Source organism: Sander lucioperca, chromosome 22 (genome assembly GCF_008315115.2).
Source record: "Sander lucioperca isolate FBNREF2018 chromosome 22, SLUC_FBN_1.2, whole genome shotgun sequence".
NCBI classification, from domain to species: Eukaryota; Metazoa; Chordata; class Actinopteri; order Perciformes; family Percidae; genus Sander; species Sander lucioperca.
The window spans coordinates 13,661,283-13,677,783 of NC_050194.1; the positions used below are offsets into that span (position 1 = coordinate 13,661,283).

The 16,501-nt window shown below is 42.5% G+C and overlaps 1 protein-coding gene across 4 annotated transcripts in view; it reads left to right on the top strand.

The window, feature by feature from the left end:
* The window catches only part of taok2b (TAO kinase 2b), a 28,343-nt gene extending 13,015 nt beyond the window's left edge, over positions 1 to 15,328 (top strand). Inside the window, exons 11-20 of one of the 4 annotated variants that reach the window (XM_031315811.2) lie at positions 177 to 344; positions 1,551 to 1,757; positions 2,205 to 2,473; positions 2,752 to 2,944; positions 3,292 to 3,420; positions 3,730 to 3,933; positions 4,138 to 4,377; positions 9,554 to 9,766; positions 12,023 to 12,205; positions 12,747 to 15,328. In XM_031315811.2, coding sequence (XP_031171671.1) covers positions 177 to 344; positions 1,551 to 1,757; positions 2,205 to 2,473; positions 2,752 to 2,944; positions 3,292 to 3,420; positions 3,730 to 3,933; positions 4,138 to 4,377; positions 9,554 to 9,766; positions 12,023 to 12,205; positions 12,747 to 13,685 — 2,745 coding nt within the window. In that variant the 3' untranslated portion in view covers positions 13,686 to 15,328. Of the gene's footprint in view, positions 1 to 176; positions 345 to 1,550; positions 1,758 to 2,204; positions 2,474 to 2,751; positions 2,945 to 3,291; positions 3,421 to 3,729; positions 3,934 to 4,137; positions 7,346 to 9,553; positions 9,767 to 12,022; positions 12,206 to 12,746 lie in introns of those variants that run through there. The other 3 variants (XM_031315812.2, XM_031315809.2, XM_031315810.2) reach the window with 3 other exon arrangements.
* Positions 15,329 to 16,501: the final 1,173 nt, after the last annotated feature.

Sequence of the window (16,501 nt, forward strand, 5' to 3'; positions counted from 1 at the left end):
GCTTACAGCCATGCGTAGCCTAAAGCTCCAACTTCTGATGAAACTACGTTGTTAACTCGCTCCAAACCACTTGATGGAAACACAACTAATTTGCATTTCTTTCTTGATCTCAGACCCTCAGAATCCTGTGACTATTTTATTGTTCATCCATTCTCTTAACCCTTCTGTCCACCCAGCACCATTTCCTATGCAGAGAGCGTCCCATGACAGCTGTGATGGACCTGATCGCCCGCACCAAGGACGCTGTCCGCGAGCTGGACAACCTTCAGTACCGGAAGATGAAGAAAATCCTCTTCCATGAGGCACACAATGGCCCCGCACCAGAAGGAGGCGAAGAGGAAGAGGTAAGAATGGGACAGAGGGGAGGAAGAGGCCAACAGAGCTGTAGGGAGACATGAGGTTAAAAAATAAGTCTGGGAGGTCGTTAGAGGTTAGAGACGCAGTGACTGATGGATAAATACTGGCTACTATTGGTTCTCAATGTACTAACTAGGGATGTCCTGATCGAGTTTTTTTTGTCCCCAATCCGAGTCCTTTAACATTGGGTGTCCAATCCGATACTGATTGTAGGTACCAATTTACCTAAATGTTGATTGAATGTGTATCTGACACATTGAAATAACAGCTGTAGACTACTAAATTTGGCAAACCTTATTTTTCACAAGCTACCTGATCCAAGTCCTGGTTGGAATGCTCGCACCGTAGAAACCTGCTGTCATAAATGAGAGCAATGCTGCAACACTAGCAGGCGAGGTTGACAAAACACAGTAGAGTACAGTAATGAAAGGATCAAATGTGTTCCGCTTTATTTTAGCAGATACAGATCAGCACCAATATTGATTCTTAGGGTCGCCTAGGGACTTCTCTACTTTAAACATTACAGTGCTTTGAGTGGTCTGATTTTTGGGTGGGTGTGAATTTTGAAGTGAATTCAAATTTTTGGTCATTGTGTCACATTTCCTGCTAACCACGAGCATGACTCAAGGACTCTTGAAAACACACTCATTACTTCACATTTTGTTGTAAATGTGAGATTGGAAATCCCTCCAAACCTTCAGAAACTCACAAGAAACTTTGTAACGGAGTTCCTGTAGTAACCCTAAAGTTCGTAGGAGTCTAGTTAAACCAAACAAAGTAGTATGAGCTGCCTTAAAAATGAAGCTTGCAAAAAACCTTTTATTTCTGAAGAGGAAGAAACAAGTATCAGGGTCTGTAAGGAATAACAGCTGGTTTTAGCATCCATCCTGCCTTTGTATTGTACGTGTGAATATATATTGTGAACTTAGGGCCCCTTCCTCTCCATACAAAGGCCTTTGTTTGCATCATCATTTAATTCCAGTTGGTTGTTCCCCAAAAAAAGGAAGTGAAGGAATTCTAAGAATGTGGGGCTGCACTTTTATAGTGTTAGCCTGTGTCTCACTGTTAGTTTGTTTCATATTTACTGTATGTCTACTCAGAAGGGTTTTCATAGGATAAGCACATTTGGTCACATAAACTGGTCAAAACACTTGTACCACCTGACAAAACGTCCTCTTTTTCTTTACCGTAAGGATGTGGAGCAGTATATGCTGCGCACCGGCACAGTCAACAGCATGGAAAGCTCCCACTCTTTGCCATCCATGTCAATCAGTGCCAGCTCCCAGAGCAGCTCAGTCAACAGCCTGGCAGACGGCTCTGACGACAGCGGGGAGATGGCCATGATGCAGGAGGGAGAGCACACCGTCACCTCTAACAGCTCCGTCCTGCACAAGCCCCTGGTCAGTCCAAATGTTTTCCTGTCTGTGGGCGGTCATGTTGAGGAGGAGTGTCCCTCCCAAAACTCTCTTTGACACATTCTGCACCATGTCCATCCGTTTCACATAGAGCCTTTTCCTAAGACTTGTATCATCCTAATATCATAATAGAAATAAAAAATTGTTTTAAGGTGCATACAATCATCAGTGAGTAAATTCTGTAAAGGTATTGGAAGCATAACCCTTTTACTTATTTTTAGCACTTTGTCTTACTTAAATACTGGAGTTGGACAAACTTGTTATCAGGCCAATTTTACACATGCAAACACTTTTTTTAATACTAGGATGACGTTTAGCTAAACAACTAGTCAGTGGAAAATATCTATCCTTATCCTAAACCACCGCAAACTTGTCTTTATAAATCCTTTGCCTCGCTTCTCTTTCCTCTTTTGCTCTATCTTCGCTATGTAGAGCCATGACAACATCTACGATGATCCCTATCAGCCAGAGGTTGACCCACTACGAGAAGCATTGTCTGCAGTTGGCGGTGGAGGGGGAGGCAGCGGAGGAGGAGGAGGAGGAGGGGGAGGAGGAGGAGGAGGAGGGGGAGGAGGAGGAGGAGGAGGAGGGAGGCGTCGTCGAGGCAGAGACCATTTTGCCACCATCAGGACAGCCTCGCTCGTCACTCGTCAGATCCAGGAACATGAGCAGGGCTCGGCCCTGAGAGAGCAGATGTCTGGGTAAGGTGACACATGCGAATACGTGCCATTTATTGCTACAAAAGGAAGACAAAGCCAACACGTTTCAAGTTTATTTGTATAGCTCCTAATCATACTTGCAGTGTGAAAAGGCTTTCCAGTCCACACCTTATAAATATATAAAACGGACACCCGTGCATTTTAAACTTTAACAGAGAACAAATAAAACCTTCAAACAAAGTGAAAACCTTGTTTGAAATAAGCGAATCAGAGGGCTTACCTTCCTTCTATCTAACTTCATGCCCTGCGTCTCCTCACAGGTACAAGCGAATGCGCCGGCAGCACCAGAAGCAGCTGATGGGCCTGGAGAACAAGCTGAAGGCAGAGATGGACGAGCACCAGCTGAGACTGGACAAAGAGCTGGAGAATCAGAGGAACAGCTTCTCAATGGAGGGAGAAAAGCTCTCCAAGAAGCACCAGGCTATCCTTGAGAAGGAGGTGAGCTGGTGGAGGGTGAGTGACCCATAGTGAGAGGAGAACGGAGGGTTGGATGAATACGAGATGCAGACATGTCAAGAAGCATTTCATCAAATATTACACCACACACCGGGTTTGTGAGGCGCATTCCTAACCGGGCGCCCGGAGTGGACACCTGGGACGTATTGATTTTAGCAGCAATTTGGTTATTGAGTTTCTAATTCTTCTTACTTTTAGACTAGTCTAAGATTAAACCTCCGTGTATACAAATTAGTCATTAGGAAAATCCCGAAAAAAGCTACCTGATATATAGTGAATATTCCATATTTTTATCTTAAAAGCTCTGATAGTAATGAGATTGTTTTTTTTGTTGTTTTTTTCAGACAAAGGCTGTTCTGACTGAGGAGAAGAAGTTCCAGCAGCACATACTGGGCCAGCAAAAGAAGGAGTTGACGGGTCTGCTGGAGTCCCAGAAACGGCAGTATCGACAACGCAAGGAGCAGCTCAAAGAGGTGCTTCTAGGTTTTTCACCAGTCAGCTGACAACCACAAGTATTTCTGTGAGAATTATAGATAGAAGCACAGTTCCTGTTATGAGTAAATAAAACAGCTGTTGATCAGCTCGACCAGCTACTAATGGCACATTCCAATTTACCTCAACAAGAATTTAACTTCTATTCATTTATTTTTACCATTAAACTGACTTAAATTAAAATGAACCTACGTCATACTAACACTATACAAACAGCATTGATCTTTCAGCCCATTCAGCTAACGCTACTGTACTTTCTGTTCATTGCCTTTCATTTATTTCCACTCCAGGAACTGAATGAGAACCAGTCAACACCAAAGCGGGAGAAACAAGAGTGGTTGGTGCATCAGAAGGAGTGTCTGCAGCAGCTGCAGGCCGAGGAAGAGGCAGGCCTGCTGCGGCGGCAGAGGCAGTATTATGAGCTACAGTGTCGTCAGTACAAGAGGAAGATGCTGCTGGCACGCCACAACCTGGAGCAAGACCTGCTCCGAGAGGTACCATTTTTTTTTATTAGATTGCCGTGTCAATGTTGGATCAGCAATTCAATTCTCCTAAAACCTATTTTAAGCAGCCATCAGTCCAGTAGGATTCAATATTAAACATAGATTTGTAGAGAAATGTGTCCTGCGACAAGTTTCCTCTCCTCACGATATTACAATATCCTCCCTCCCTCTTTATCATCTTCTATTCTTCTCTAGGACCTGAACAAGAAGCAGACTCTGAAGGACCTGGAGTGTGCAATGCTTCTACGTCACCACGAGTCCACCCAGGAGCTGGAGTTCCGCCAGCTGGGTTTGGTGCAGCGTACGCGGGCCGACCTGATCCGCACGCAGCACCAGACGGAGCTCACCAACCAGATGGAGTATAACAAGAGGCGTGAGCAGGAGCTGCGTCAGAAACACGCCGTGGAGGTCCGCCAGCAGCCCAAGAGCCTCAAAGTGAGTGAGGAGGGAGAGGACAGCGAGGTGGGGGTGGTAGGAGTAGAGGGGGAGGACGAGAGGGATGGCGAGTTCAAAAAGGGGAGGGAGATGCATGATGGTGAGAATGAGCTTGATGGAGCAGTATTGGAAGATGATGAAATGTGTATGAGTGCCCCTGTGGTTAAAAGGAAAGTTGAGTTCGATGACAACGATATAACAAAGGGAGAAGATGAGAATGAGAGGGAGGAGTGGAAAGTCAGTGAAGAGGGGACAATAGTGAGGGAAGTAGAAGGGGTGCAGTGGGAGTACGAGGTTGATCCCAGTAAAACTGCACATGTCGACACTGATGACGAGGAAGAAGAGGGCAGGGGCGTGGCTGACGGTTGTCCGTCAGAGTTCATCTCGTCCCTGTCCCCAGAAAAGAGACGACTCCGTGACCGAGTGATCGATGAGCTGTCTGAGTTTTACTTCCCTGATGCTGCAGAGGAGCTGGACCCCGAACCCATCACTTCCCCTCCTCCCCCTCCTCCCACCCAGACTTCTTTCCCTTCACTCTTCTCTCACGCCATCTGCCTCCTCCTCTCCCTCTCCGCTGCTGCCCAGCCCTCCAACCTCACTTTGCTGCTACTCTCCATCTTCCTCCTCTCCCTCCGTCGCTCACCTCCTCTGCCCTCGGTGGCCTCTGTTCTTCTTTCCGCGGAGCTTGCCTTCTTGGCGCTCTTCTTCTCGTACCTCTTCCTTCGTTCATGCTGCTCTCTTTCTCTCTCCACATACCTGTCGCTCAGCCTCTGGGCCAACGGCCTCTTCAGTTTAGGACTCGCCCTCAGTTTGGGGATTTATTACATCCCCATGATTTTGATTTCAGCCTCCTTCCTCAGCTCTCCCTCCCTCTTCCTCTCTCTCTACTTGGTGGTGGTGCTGATTGTCAGGCCGGCCCGCGACTTCCTCCAGTACGCACCCCGCAAAGTCAACCGCCTCTGCATGCGCGTCCTTTTCCGCCTGCCTCGGCCCCTGTTTGCTATGTGCCAGTCAGTCCTGGGCGGCATGGCTGAGCGTAACCTCTATGAGATGTTTCCCAAAGCAGGGCGCAACTGGGGTGGGCGCCAGTCCAAAATCCCAGTCCCCCTAAAGAGCTTGCCTTTAGAGTATCAGGCTCGCTGCAGTAACACCTCCCCCTTGGCCAAGGGCCTCCTCTGGGTGAAGCGTTTCAGTAGACGCCCCCTCGGGGTCCTGGCAGACCTGGCTAACTCCATAGTGCTAAAACTTGCTGGAAAGCTCCTTAAAAAGCTTCCGCTCAGTGTCTGGATCAAACTCCAGACTCTGGGCCTCTTGAAGAAGGAAAACCCAAGCAGGCTGCCCCGACTGCTGCCCAGGGAGGTCAGAGAGAGGAGACAGAGGGAGAGGAGGGGGAGAGAGAGGGAGAGACAGAGGAGGCAAGAGAGGTTGTTCCGTGAAGAGGCGAAGTGGGAGTGTGGGTTGAGGCGAACATCATCTGGAAGGTTTGTCAGGAGGAAAATTCGGCCGTGGAGATAGCAAGAGTGTGAGACAAATTGAAGGAAAGAGTGTGAAACATGCTGGTAGTGTGGGAGTGTCTGTGAGCGTGATCATGCTCTTTGTTCCATTGTTCAACCATCGTTTGTGTGTCTTTTTGATTTGGGCCTACATGTCTCTCTTGTTACATAACTCCCCAAATGGTTTGTGGTCACATTTCTTAAAGATGAGACATATTTGACGCTGCACATCAGGCTGAAAGTGATTTTGGCTGTTGAAGCTTTTCCAAACAGGCGTATATCATACATGTGTGCACACAAGCCGCACTGTTGATTCAGTGAGCCCTGCAAACGTAAACATGCAGCTGAACCCTTTGTTACTGTACCAAACCCAGTGAAGTTTTCATTATTGTGCTTTTTGTAAAAGTTCTTTTTTTAAATTTTATTTCATTATTTTGCTCTTAATTTGTAAGACAAATATTTTTATGGTTATTTTTAAGACCGGTTTTGTGCAATCTTTTGTTTTTTCTTTATAGTGGTCTTATTTTAGAGGGTGCACTGTTGTCTCAGTGCTTAGAACAAATATTACAGTGTTGCATAGCTTCAGGGCTATAATTTCACCCCCCAAAGTGGAATACTGTGAAAAAAACAACAGAAAAAAACTTTGATTTCACTAACACCACCCTGAACACTAGCCCTCAGTCGGTATAAAAGTGCAATAAACAGCTGAACAGAAAGATGTGGGAACACTGTAGGACATTTGATATCGCTGAGAAGTGTAGTTTCTCTGTTTAAAAGTCCAAGTGGGAAATAGTTAGCGGAAGGTCTTACATATAAAGTTTGGGGCCATTTAGCTGGAATAATAAGCCTGTCCAGCTCAATTGTTTCATGTTAACACATCATTGGATATTATTTACAGCTGGTGAAATCATCTTTCAGATTCTAGTTAGATATACTATTATTATTATTGCCCTTTTTGCAATACTCTTGTTAGGATTTACCATGTAAACATTCAGATATTTCCCCCATAATATTCCTTTAAATGTGCAGCAGTTGAGTGCCTAGTTACAACTGTTTGCACAAATGTTAATATCGCTTGTGAAGTGACGTATCTGAAATTTATAGTGGAAACATACAAAAGCAGGATATACTTTGGAGTAGGGAAAGTATAATTTAATAAAAACCTATTTAATATTTTTAATGTAGCTTAATTTATATGAAGCCATATAGACAATCATTTGAGACATATAATCAGAAAATAAGTCCAAAGATTGATGCAACTACTGAATGTGAAAGTTTGAGCAGATCACCATCATATGAAAAGAAGATATCCACTAATAGCAGACATCTGTTTCATTTTGCACTGTCCCAAAGACCATTTTTAAAAAAATTAAAAAAAAAAATAAAAAAAGTGGGAGAACAGATCACTTTAACGATCATTAAAAGTTTAGTCTATGAAACATCAAAAAAACATAATGCAAAAATGCAACTTCCCAGAACCTAACAGGATGTCTTCCAATATCTTGTTTTGCACAATCAAAAGTCCAAAACCCAAAGATGTTTAGTTTACTTTGATATACGATGGGGAACAACAACAAATCCTCCGAATTGAGGAGCTGGAACCAGAGAATGTTTGGCATTTTTTCCACTATTTTTGCTTAATAGATTACTTCAGCTGGACCAAAAAGAAAACTTGACATTAATTGAATGAAGTTTAAGAGAAATGTGCAGTTGTCACATGCATATATTTGAGAGTATAAGCATTGTAAAATGTGCATGTTTGCAAGGGAAATCTGGTTAAGATGAGTAAAGTGCATTAGTGCCTATAAATGCTAATTATGTAGGGAAAAGTGCCCTGTGCTGTATGTCACAGAAGGAGGACATTTGAGCCATTTACATGGAGGAATATTGAGTAGGAAAACTTGTATCTTGACTGTATTTGACCCAGGCAGATGACAAAAAGTAGGGCACTTTTTGGGGAGGTCTATCTTTTTTAAGAACATTGTTTTATTTGAATGTAACTTATTTGCCATTGATTTTAAATGTGTGTTCCAGTATCAGTTATTTCCTGTTCCTCTGTGTATGTTTACATGTTTGTAATCTGTTTTGTTGTGACACCATTTCTACAGAGTTATATCACCTTGAGTTTTTTCTTTTATATTTTATTTATAAGACTAGTACTGCATTCGGTTTGGCAGCCATTTTGTTGTCCTTTTATTCTCATTTTTAGCTGCATGAGTGTTGGCGTACTGTATGGCTGTGTGCTCGCAAACAGCAAAATATTTTGTCATACTTCCAGATTCTTTTTTTTTCTTTACACAACAAAATAAATTATTTTGTGTGGAAATCATTGTCTTGTTTGTTTTTATGATTTTTGTTTCCATTATTTGCACGCTGTCTTCATTTGTTTACTTTTTATGATTTTTTGTTTTTAGCCAATCTGATTGTATTGAAAGATCCCTTTATCATTTTGTTGATCATCATTCCTCCTGTATCACACATTTTATCTCTGCTGTCGTCTGTGGTGCCTAACATAATGTTCTGTGACTTTGTTTAGTAGTATTTCTAATTCAATATAAGGTTTAAATATGTTTAGGGATGTTAACTGATGGGTATATAATCATTATAGGCCTCATACAAGAAGGATGTGTTATTTGAATCCATGTCTCATGTGCCGAATCACAAGTTTAATTTAAAGTGCATGAAAGGAACAAACTAAGTCATCACACAGGTGTGTCTGAAATATAAACATTAATTATTAATGATTATAACTTGCACAAAAAGGTTAAATAATATTGTAACCTATTTATTTTTTCGAAAAACTTTCTTTGGTTTTTTTACTTTAGATGTCAATGCGGATTAATCACATTTTTGTTATTACCGTTTTCTGAAATTGTTTTTTTTACATCTGACATATTTCTGAACATTGGGTTTAAACAGCCCTGTTCAATAATTATCACCTGACAAATGCACATCTGCATAGCTATAAGTCAACCTCTTTAATTAAATGTAAGAAAATACCTTTTAAGAGTAAAAAAACATTCCATTTACTTGTCCTTACATAATTAGGAATTGTATTAAAGGCAGTGACTGAAAGTGGCCTTCATTGCAATAAAATAATTGCATCCATTTATAATCACAAAGTTTAAAACATTTTTTGTTGCATAAATCTACAGTAGTCATGCAAACCGAATAATACAGACACGGGCATATTGTCCGCCACTGGAAAGCGGACAAAAAACACACAAATAAGAATTTAATGTTAGTAGACACCTTGGATTCATTGTATCAATCACTGTATGAATATAACTCTTATAAAATGAGCACAGTTCTTTTAATTTGAAATTAAGTATACTACTCCACAATTGAAAATAATTATTATACTGTTTAGTAATAATTCAGCAAGATTGGTCAGGCATCCTATAACAATGCCAAAATTACGTGTACTAAATGAGTGGGCCTGAGTCAATTTCCCGTGATGCTCTCACTGTCAAAGATTCGACAGGTACAGTATTTATACTTTTTAAAATTACATTTTTGCCATCAGAGTCGTGTCAGCATTTTGCTAACAAAATTGATAGCAAGTCGTTACAAAATGTCTTTTTCTCAGTGATTTTCTGTTTAACATCCATCTCCATGTTCATTTATAAAAGCACAGGAGCACTTTAGCCCAGCTGCTTCCTTCTCTGTCCTCTCTCCTCCAGTCCAAGGAGCTGCAGATTAAGCGTCAGTTCCAGGACACCTGTAAGATCCAAACCCGTCAATACAAGGCCCTGCGCAACCACCTGCTGGAGAACACACCCAAGTCGGATCACAAGGCTGTGTTGAAGCGGCTGAAGGACGAGCAGACTCGTAAGCTGGCCATCCTGGCCGAGCAGTATGACCACTCCATCAATGATATGCTGTCGACACAGGCTGTGAGTAAGGCAAGGAGACGTCATTCATTTCACACTCGCACAACACCACCAGTGCTGTCCCTGGCGCGGGGGGCTGGCCTACCCGCCCGCCCACCTGCCTACCTGCCTGCCTGCCATGCTGCCCGCCAACAAGCCTCCTCCTGGTACCTCAGTGGTGATCTCCACCCTGTTTCCCCTACAGTCCTCCAAATGTACTTTTACCTGAATTTCTCGGATTTGAAAATTTTAGATCTTAGTTCAGAGGATAAATGTTAAAGAAAGAAAATGCGTTTGAGGTTCAATCATGTCTCTGTACCGAGGCTTTATTTTCCACTTCACAATTACATTAACTAGAGCTCATTGAACCATAATGTCAGTTTGAGATGAGAACAGTAGATGTGGATCTTTATAGTACGTAGGGATTAAACATGATCTTTTTAAATAGCGGGACATTTTTTTTTACTAATTGCCTTTACTTTATTCTGCATCATAACAAAACTACAATACAGTCAAATGAGTTATTTTGATTTAAAGTGCTCATATTATGCTTTTTGGTGTTTTCGTTTCTGTGCATGTAATAGGCTTCCAAAGTGAAAAAGCCCAAAACACTGTTCACAAACTGCTCCAAACAGCTCTATTGTAGTCCAGCCTTTACTTCTATACCTACCTATATCTTCTTCTTTACGTCACTTTGTAACACGTTATAATGCTCGCCTAGCTAGCGTAGCACGCCCTCATACTCTGCAACTGACTAGCTAGCAGTACTTACCTATCTACTGCACATGTGCGACTCCCAACAAAGATGGAACAGAAGTGAGATGTCTCACTCTGTAGCTAAAACAAAGAACTCAACACACAGGGTGAAAAGAGGAGCTGCAGCAATGTGCAGTACAACAAAAATATGGTGGTTTTTGAAAATTAAACCACGTAAACCTATTCTGATATAACCTCTAAATACAATTATGAACTTGGAACATGAGCATAATATGAGCACTTTAACCTAATTTATATTTACCATAATTTTGTCAGTTTGTGTTTTGTTTACTTAAGCAAAAGTATGCAAGTATAATCAGGGAAATGGGCTTAAATTATCAAAAGTAAAAGTACTCCTGTAAAAATGTCCCCTGTAACAATAATAAATAAACAAACAAGCAAACAAAAAATTATTGAAATTATAACAATGAAAAGAAGCAAATCCTCACATTTGAGAAGCTGGAACCATGAAATGTACAACACCTGAAACAATTATCATTAAAATACTACTAAATTTACTTAGTTACATTCCACCACTACTTAGGAGGGTTTTGCTTTTTAAATAGTCAAATATAAGCTTCAGCCCCCACCCCCACTCTAAACTCCACTGCCCTCAAAGCATGGGACTCACTCACACACAAATCCCAGGCTTTAAAATGAATGAAACATAGTAGGAAGAGGACGGGACATAACGAAACGTCTGGTTCCCTTTAATGACATAACATCCCGGTGCCATCTTAATTACCTCACATGGCAGCATGCCACGTAAGCCCAGTAAGCCAAATCCCTGCTGCCCTTGTCTGTCCACACATGTACTCATGCTGTGGTTAAAGTCTCAGTGGGAAGGTTTCCCACTCACTGATTAAACTCAATCCTTAGGTCAGAAAAACTTTTTTTAAACAAAGAATGTCTTTTGAATCAAAATTTAATCGGTTCCCTGGAGCCAGGCATCTCACACACACACACACACACACACACACACAGGTCAAAGTAGTTCAACTGCTGTGCAACATTTTGTCATATACTGATTTATTTAGATAACTGATATCTGAATAGTCAATACAACGCTTCATATCCTATTCACAAACCCACCTACAGTGATACATTTAGTTGATCAGTAGAATATGCACTGAAGTTTGTAATTAATATATTTTTTTTATTTTATTTAGGATCCCCATTAGTTAACGTATTAACAACTATTCTTCCTGAGGTCCACAGGTTGTGGTTGTGATTTTAATTAGACAATTTCTTACATCTACACTTAATTTGATGTTTCACTTCCTACCATTGAATGGAGCATATACAGGCCCAGACTGATCAAACTTGAGTGACCCGGACAAAACACTGATTTAACGAAACTCAACACTCCTGATCCTTTTCCTCTCTCTTGTGCATCTCCCTCTTGTTTCTTTGCATTCGTTAAACTCTAAACTTTTCCTCAACACTAAAGCACAATTCTTTGCCCATACAATCGTGCCAAATCCATTTTTCATGCCATTTCCCTTTTTCTTTTCGGTCTCTTAGCTGCGATTGGATGAGACCCAGGAAGCGGAGTACAAAGTGCTGCGGATGCAGCTGCAGCAGGAGCTGGAGCTGCTTAACGCCTACCAGAGCAAGATCAAGATCCACACCGACACGCAACACGATCGAGAAGTCAAGGACCTGGAACAGAGGGTGTCTATCCGTCGCGCCCTGCTGGAGCAGAGGGTTAGAGTCTTTGGCAATCACTTCTATGAAAGCAAAGCTCCTTAAAATGTAGTAAAAGCCTCTGGTGAGTTTTAGGAATCCAGTTGGGCTTGCAAAGAAGATTGTAAACTGAAAGGTAACAATATAACTTTTTGCTGTCCTACTTCTACAATTAACTTACAACAACAGCACCTTTAATAATGGTTTTCACCACAAGGTCCTTTCAGTAGCTGTTCTGGAGCCTTCAGTCTATCACACGATCTTCCCCAGCGGGTTAAGGGTTACACTTTAAGGATTTACACTTTCCATCTGCTGATAAAGATTGTGTGATTTGATCTCCAGAGCTCCAAACAGCCCCTAACGAGATTGTTTTTGTCGAGAATGAACTTTCACTCTCGTGATTTGCAGTAATTAAAACGAGTTCCCGAAGAGTTTCACGTTTGCAAATCCAAAATCTTGAATCTTGGATTCAGATAAAATATTTAAACACCTTTTAATAATGCTACAATTTAAAGACAAATGACATTGTGTTTTCATGTGTATTCCCCTGCTCTTTTCCTAGATCGAGGAAGAGATGCTGTCCCTGCAGAATGAGCGGTCAGAACGCATCCGCACCCTCCTGGAGCGGCAGGCCAGCGAGATCGAGTCCTTCGACTCTGAGAGCTTGCGTCTGGGCTTCAGCAACATGGCACTGACAGGCATCCCCAGTGAGGCCTACCCCATGCAGGGCTACTCCAACATCCCGCCCCCCAGCTCCCGCTCTGCCGGCCACTGGAGCCACGGCATGCACCCGCAGAGCGTGCCCCCGCAGCAGCACTCCCGCCGCAGCCACAACAGCAGCAGCAGCAGCGGCATCGGTAGCAGCAGCGGAGCAGGGGACCGCAGGAGCGAGTCTTCCTCTTCCTCCCATGCCCTGGGAATGGCCCTGGGGCTGGGCAGAGACGGGAGGGAGGTGCACCACTCGTCCCGTTCCTCCGCCTCCTCTTCCTCCTCCTCCTCCTCTTCTTCCTCCCACCACCAACGCCACCACCTGCCCCAGCACTACCACCACCAGAGCACGCCACAGCTCTACCGCGAGCGGGAGCGAGATCGAGAGAGGGAGCGGGAGAAGGAGAGGGAGCGGGAGTGGGCTGGAGTGCGAGGCTCTGGCGGCGACCTGGCCCACCCACACCCCCTGCCCTTCTCCCATCACCTGCCCTCACGCTCCTCCTCTCAGTCCCTGGCCATGCTACCTCCCCCACCGCCTGCCCCTCCCTCCATCTCCGGCCCGTCCTCCTCTTCCTCTTCCTCCTCCTCCTCGCAGGGGGGGATCTACTCCGGTGGCGGGCTGGGTGTGCGCGGTGCCCCCAGCTTGTTGGCCCTGAGGAACAGCCCCCAACCTCTGAGGAGGACGGCTTCCGGCGGAGGGCCTGGAGGAGCCGGGGGCAGCGACGGCGTCTTGAGCCGAAGCACCTCAGTCACTTCGCACATCTCTAATGGCTCCCACCTCTCCTACTCTTAAAAGGCAGGGTGGTAGCATGAAGGGTGGGAGTGATTTAGGAAGGTAGCTTTCACAGGTTGCATCTCAATACTCTCAGCTTGCCACCTTGCCTTGTGTCCTTCCTAGGACTGATCTCTACTCTCAGAAAAGCTACTCAGCTGAAATGCAGAGGATTTAGGGATATCACCCTTTCCTCTCAACGCACAGTAAGGCAAAGAGAGGTCAAACTGACATTATTGAGCTGCATCCTGCTCCTTTAGACTCAGGGTGGGTAGAGAGGTATTCTCCCATTCTCACAGGGAGGAATGTAACCACCTGTAATACCACTAGGTGATAATAGATTTTTTTTTTAAAGAGGAGGTTTGTGTTTAATGTTTTTATCTTTGTTACTGCCTGTATAAAAGTGAGACAGGAAATGTGAAAGGAGGGATATTTTGCCCTTTTTTTCTCCCAGAGCTGCAGAGAGAGGGGACAGCAGCCATGTCTTCTTCTATGATGTTCTATGCTGGAATGGAGAAAGAGAGAGGATAGGGGGAGGAAAAAAAGGTTTTTTTTTTTTTTTTTTTGCATTGCGTATGTACTTGTATGTAGTCTGTAGTGTCCAGGTATATCTAGCAAGCACTCGTAACTGTGGCTCCAGAAAATAAAAAGGGGGAGAATCACATAAGATGGGTTACTTTAGTCTCCAGCCTGCTGGGGGATTGGAAAACACTTTATTGATTTAACTGTTGATGTTTTATTTTTTTTTTGTATTAAGTGTATTATAACAAAAACACAAAAACAAGTTGCTTGGAACGTCACCAATGCCTTTAAGGGGTTCTTAAAGGGATGTCGTGCCATCAAAAATTTTATTTGATGACCGCAAGATGATTTAAAAACAGAATGTTTGTAAAGGCAAGAGACTGAAAAATTCTTTTAAAAAATGCAGCTGGGATGAGGAGAAACATTTGTGAGGACATGTAAAAATACAAAAAAGCTTTCTGGCATCCATGACATATTGAGTATCCAAACAACATAAGTGTCTATGGGAGTCACTCCAATGCATGAGATAGATGTACGAAAAAAAAAACATTTGTAAACATGACCAAACCACATTTGAAACGTACTGTACCTGTCCAAGTTTCACTGGCATTGAATCACGTGGCCCACATTTTTAATCTTTACTGTACATATTTATGGGAATATTTAAAACAAAAACAAGTCATTGGTTTTATAGAGTAACAAAGATAATAATAGTAATTTTGATATATTCAAATGAGTATTGAATTCAAGATTTAGAGCGACAACTTCAACTGCATTTTCTAGGTGTCGATATTACCATAACTAATCCTGATGTAAATGTTGTTGTAATCATGTTCACATTTTTTCTGGCGAATTAGAAAAGGGCCCACTTTTGACTGTAAAAAAAAAAAAAAAAAAAAAAAAGATAAAAATACTGTTGTCAGGTATGGTGTGTGTTCAAGGTATTAATGATTATTAATAAGGGATTATTAATAATTGTTAATGATTCATGTATGTGTGTCGAGCAGTAAAGTCTAGTTATATTGCCACATTTCTTCAGACAAAACTATTGAAATTTAAAAGACACTCCTACAGCAGCAACACCCCCACTAATCACATGATCTCTGACCTCCTCCTCTGGACTCTCATGGAAAAAAAAAAAAGAGAGAAGAACAAACGTTTTTACAATTGGGCACTGGAATGTAAATGCTGGTTATCATTTTTAATTTTTTTTGTTCTTTAGTGTAGGAATAAGTTTCCACACAGATGCTCTTAAAGGAAGCCTGGAGAAAAAGAGAGGAAGAGAGACGTGCACAATCCCAATCTGACTGCTGAAGTGTCCAGCATGCAACTGGTGCGTGAAGAAGAAGAAGAAGAAGTAGTGAGAGGATGGGTGACGACTGAGCTGCTGTGAATGTGCACCCTCTTGTGCCAGCACAGCAGCAGTGACCGCAGCAGCCCGTCCTCCGATAAAGACACCAATCAGTGTTTTCATGGGGATGTTTCTGAAGGTACGTTTACTTAAAGATCAGAAATAACTGGACTTTTGTTTTTATTCTTTTAAATGGAGAAAAGATAATCACCCTGCTGTTTGTACAACTCAGAAACACCAGCTCAAGACAATTCCCTGTGTAACCTTCTACTTTATGCTCGGTTGGAATCTCAGTGCATGCATAAACTCCTTACAGTATATAAACTAAGACTGGCGGGTTTCAGGACGGCCTTTGTGTCGAGGGGAAATCTGTGTGGTAGTGTTTTTAGACGGGTTGTTGTTCGAGAGCTGGGAGTCTCAGTTCCTGCATCGTGCCCGGATAAAAAATGAAGACAAAGAAGCAACACAGGCTCATCTGTGTTTTGCAGAGTTTTCGGGAGGGGGGGGGGGGGGGGCTATTCAAGTTATTCCAAGCAAGGAAGAAGGTTCAACACATGTATTGGAAAAGAAATGGGGTGCTTTAAAAAGTAATAAAAAAAAAAAAAAAAGATAATAAATTGATATCAACACATTAACTTGAGTCTTGAGTTGATGTACTTTACTCAGATGGCATTATCATTGGGATGTTTATTACATGGCTGCAACTAGTCAGTCATTCGATTAGTCGATCAATCTGCTCCAGTTTCTCAGATGTGAATATTTGGTGGTTTTATTGAACTTAAATATATCCTCTGGTTAATGATGTTAATGTGTCATAATGATAAATATGTCAACTTGGGCTTTGGAAAATTATAAAGGATATGTTTTGAACTATTTTTGAAAATGTTATGGACCAAATGATTAATAAAGAAAATGAAAAGGACAAAAATAATTGTTAGTTACGGGCCTAGGTTATTTTAAATAT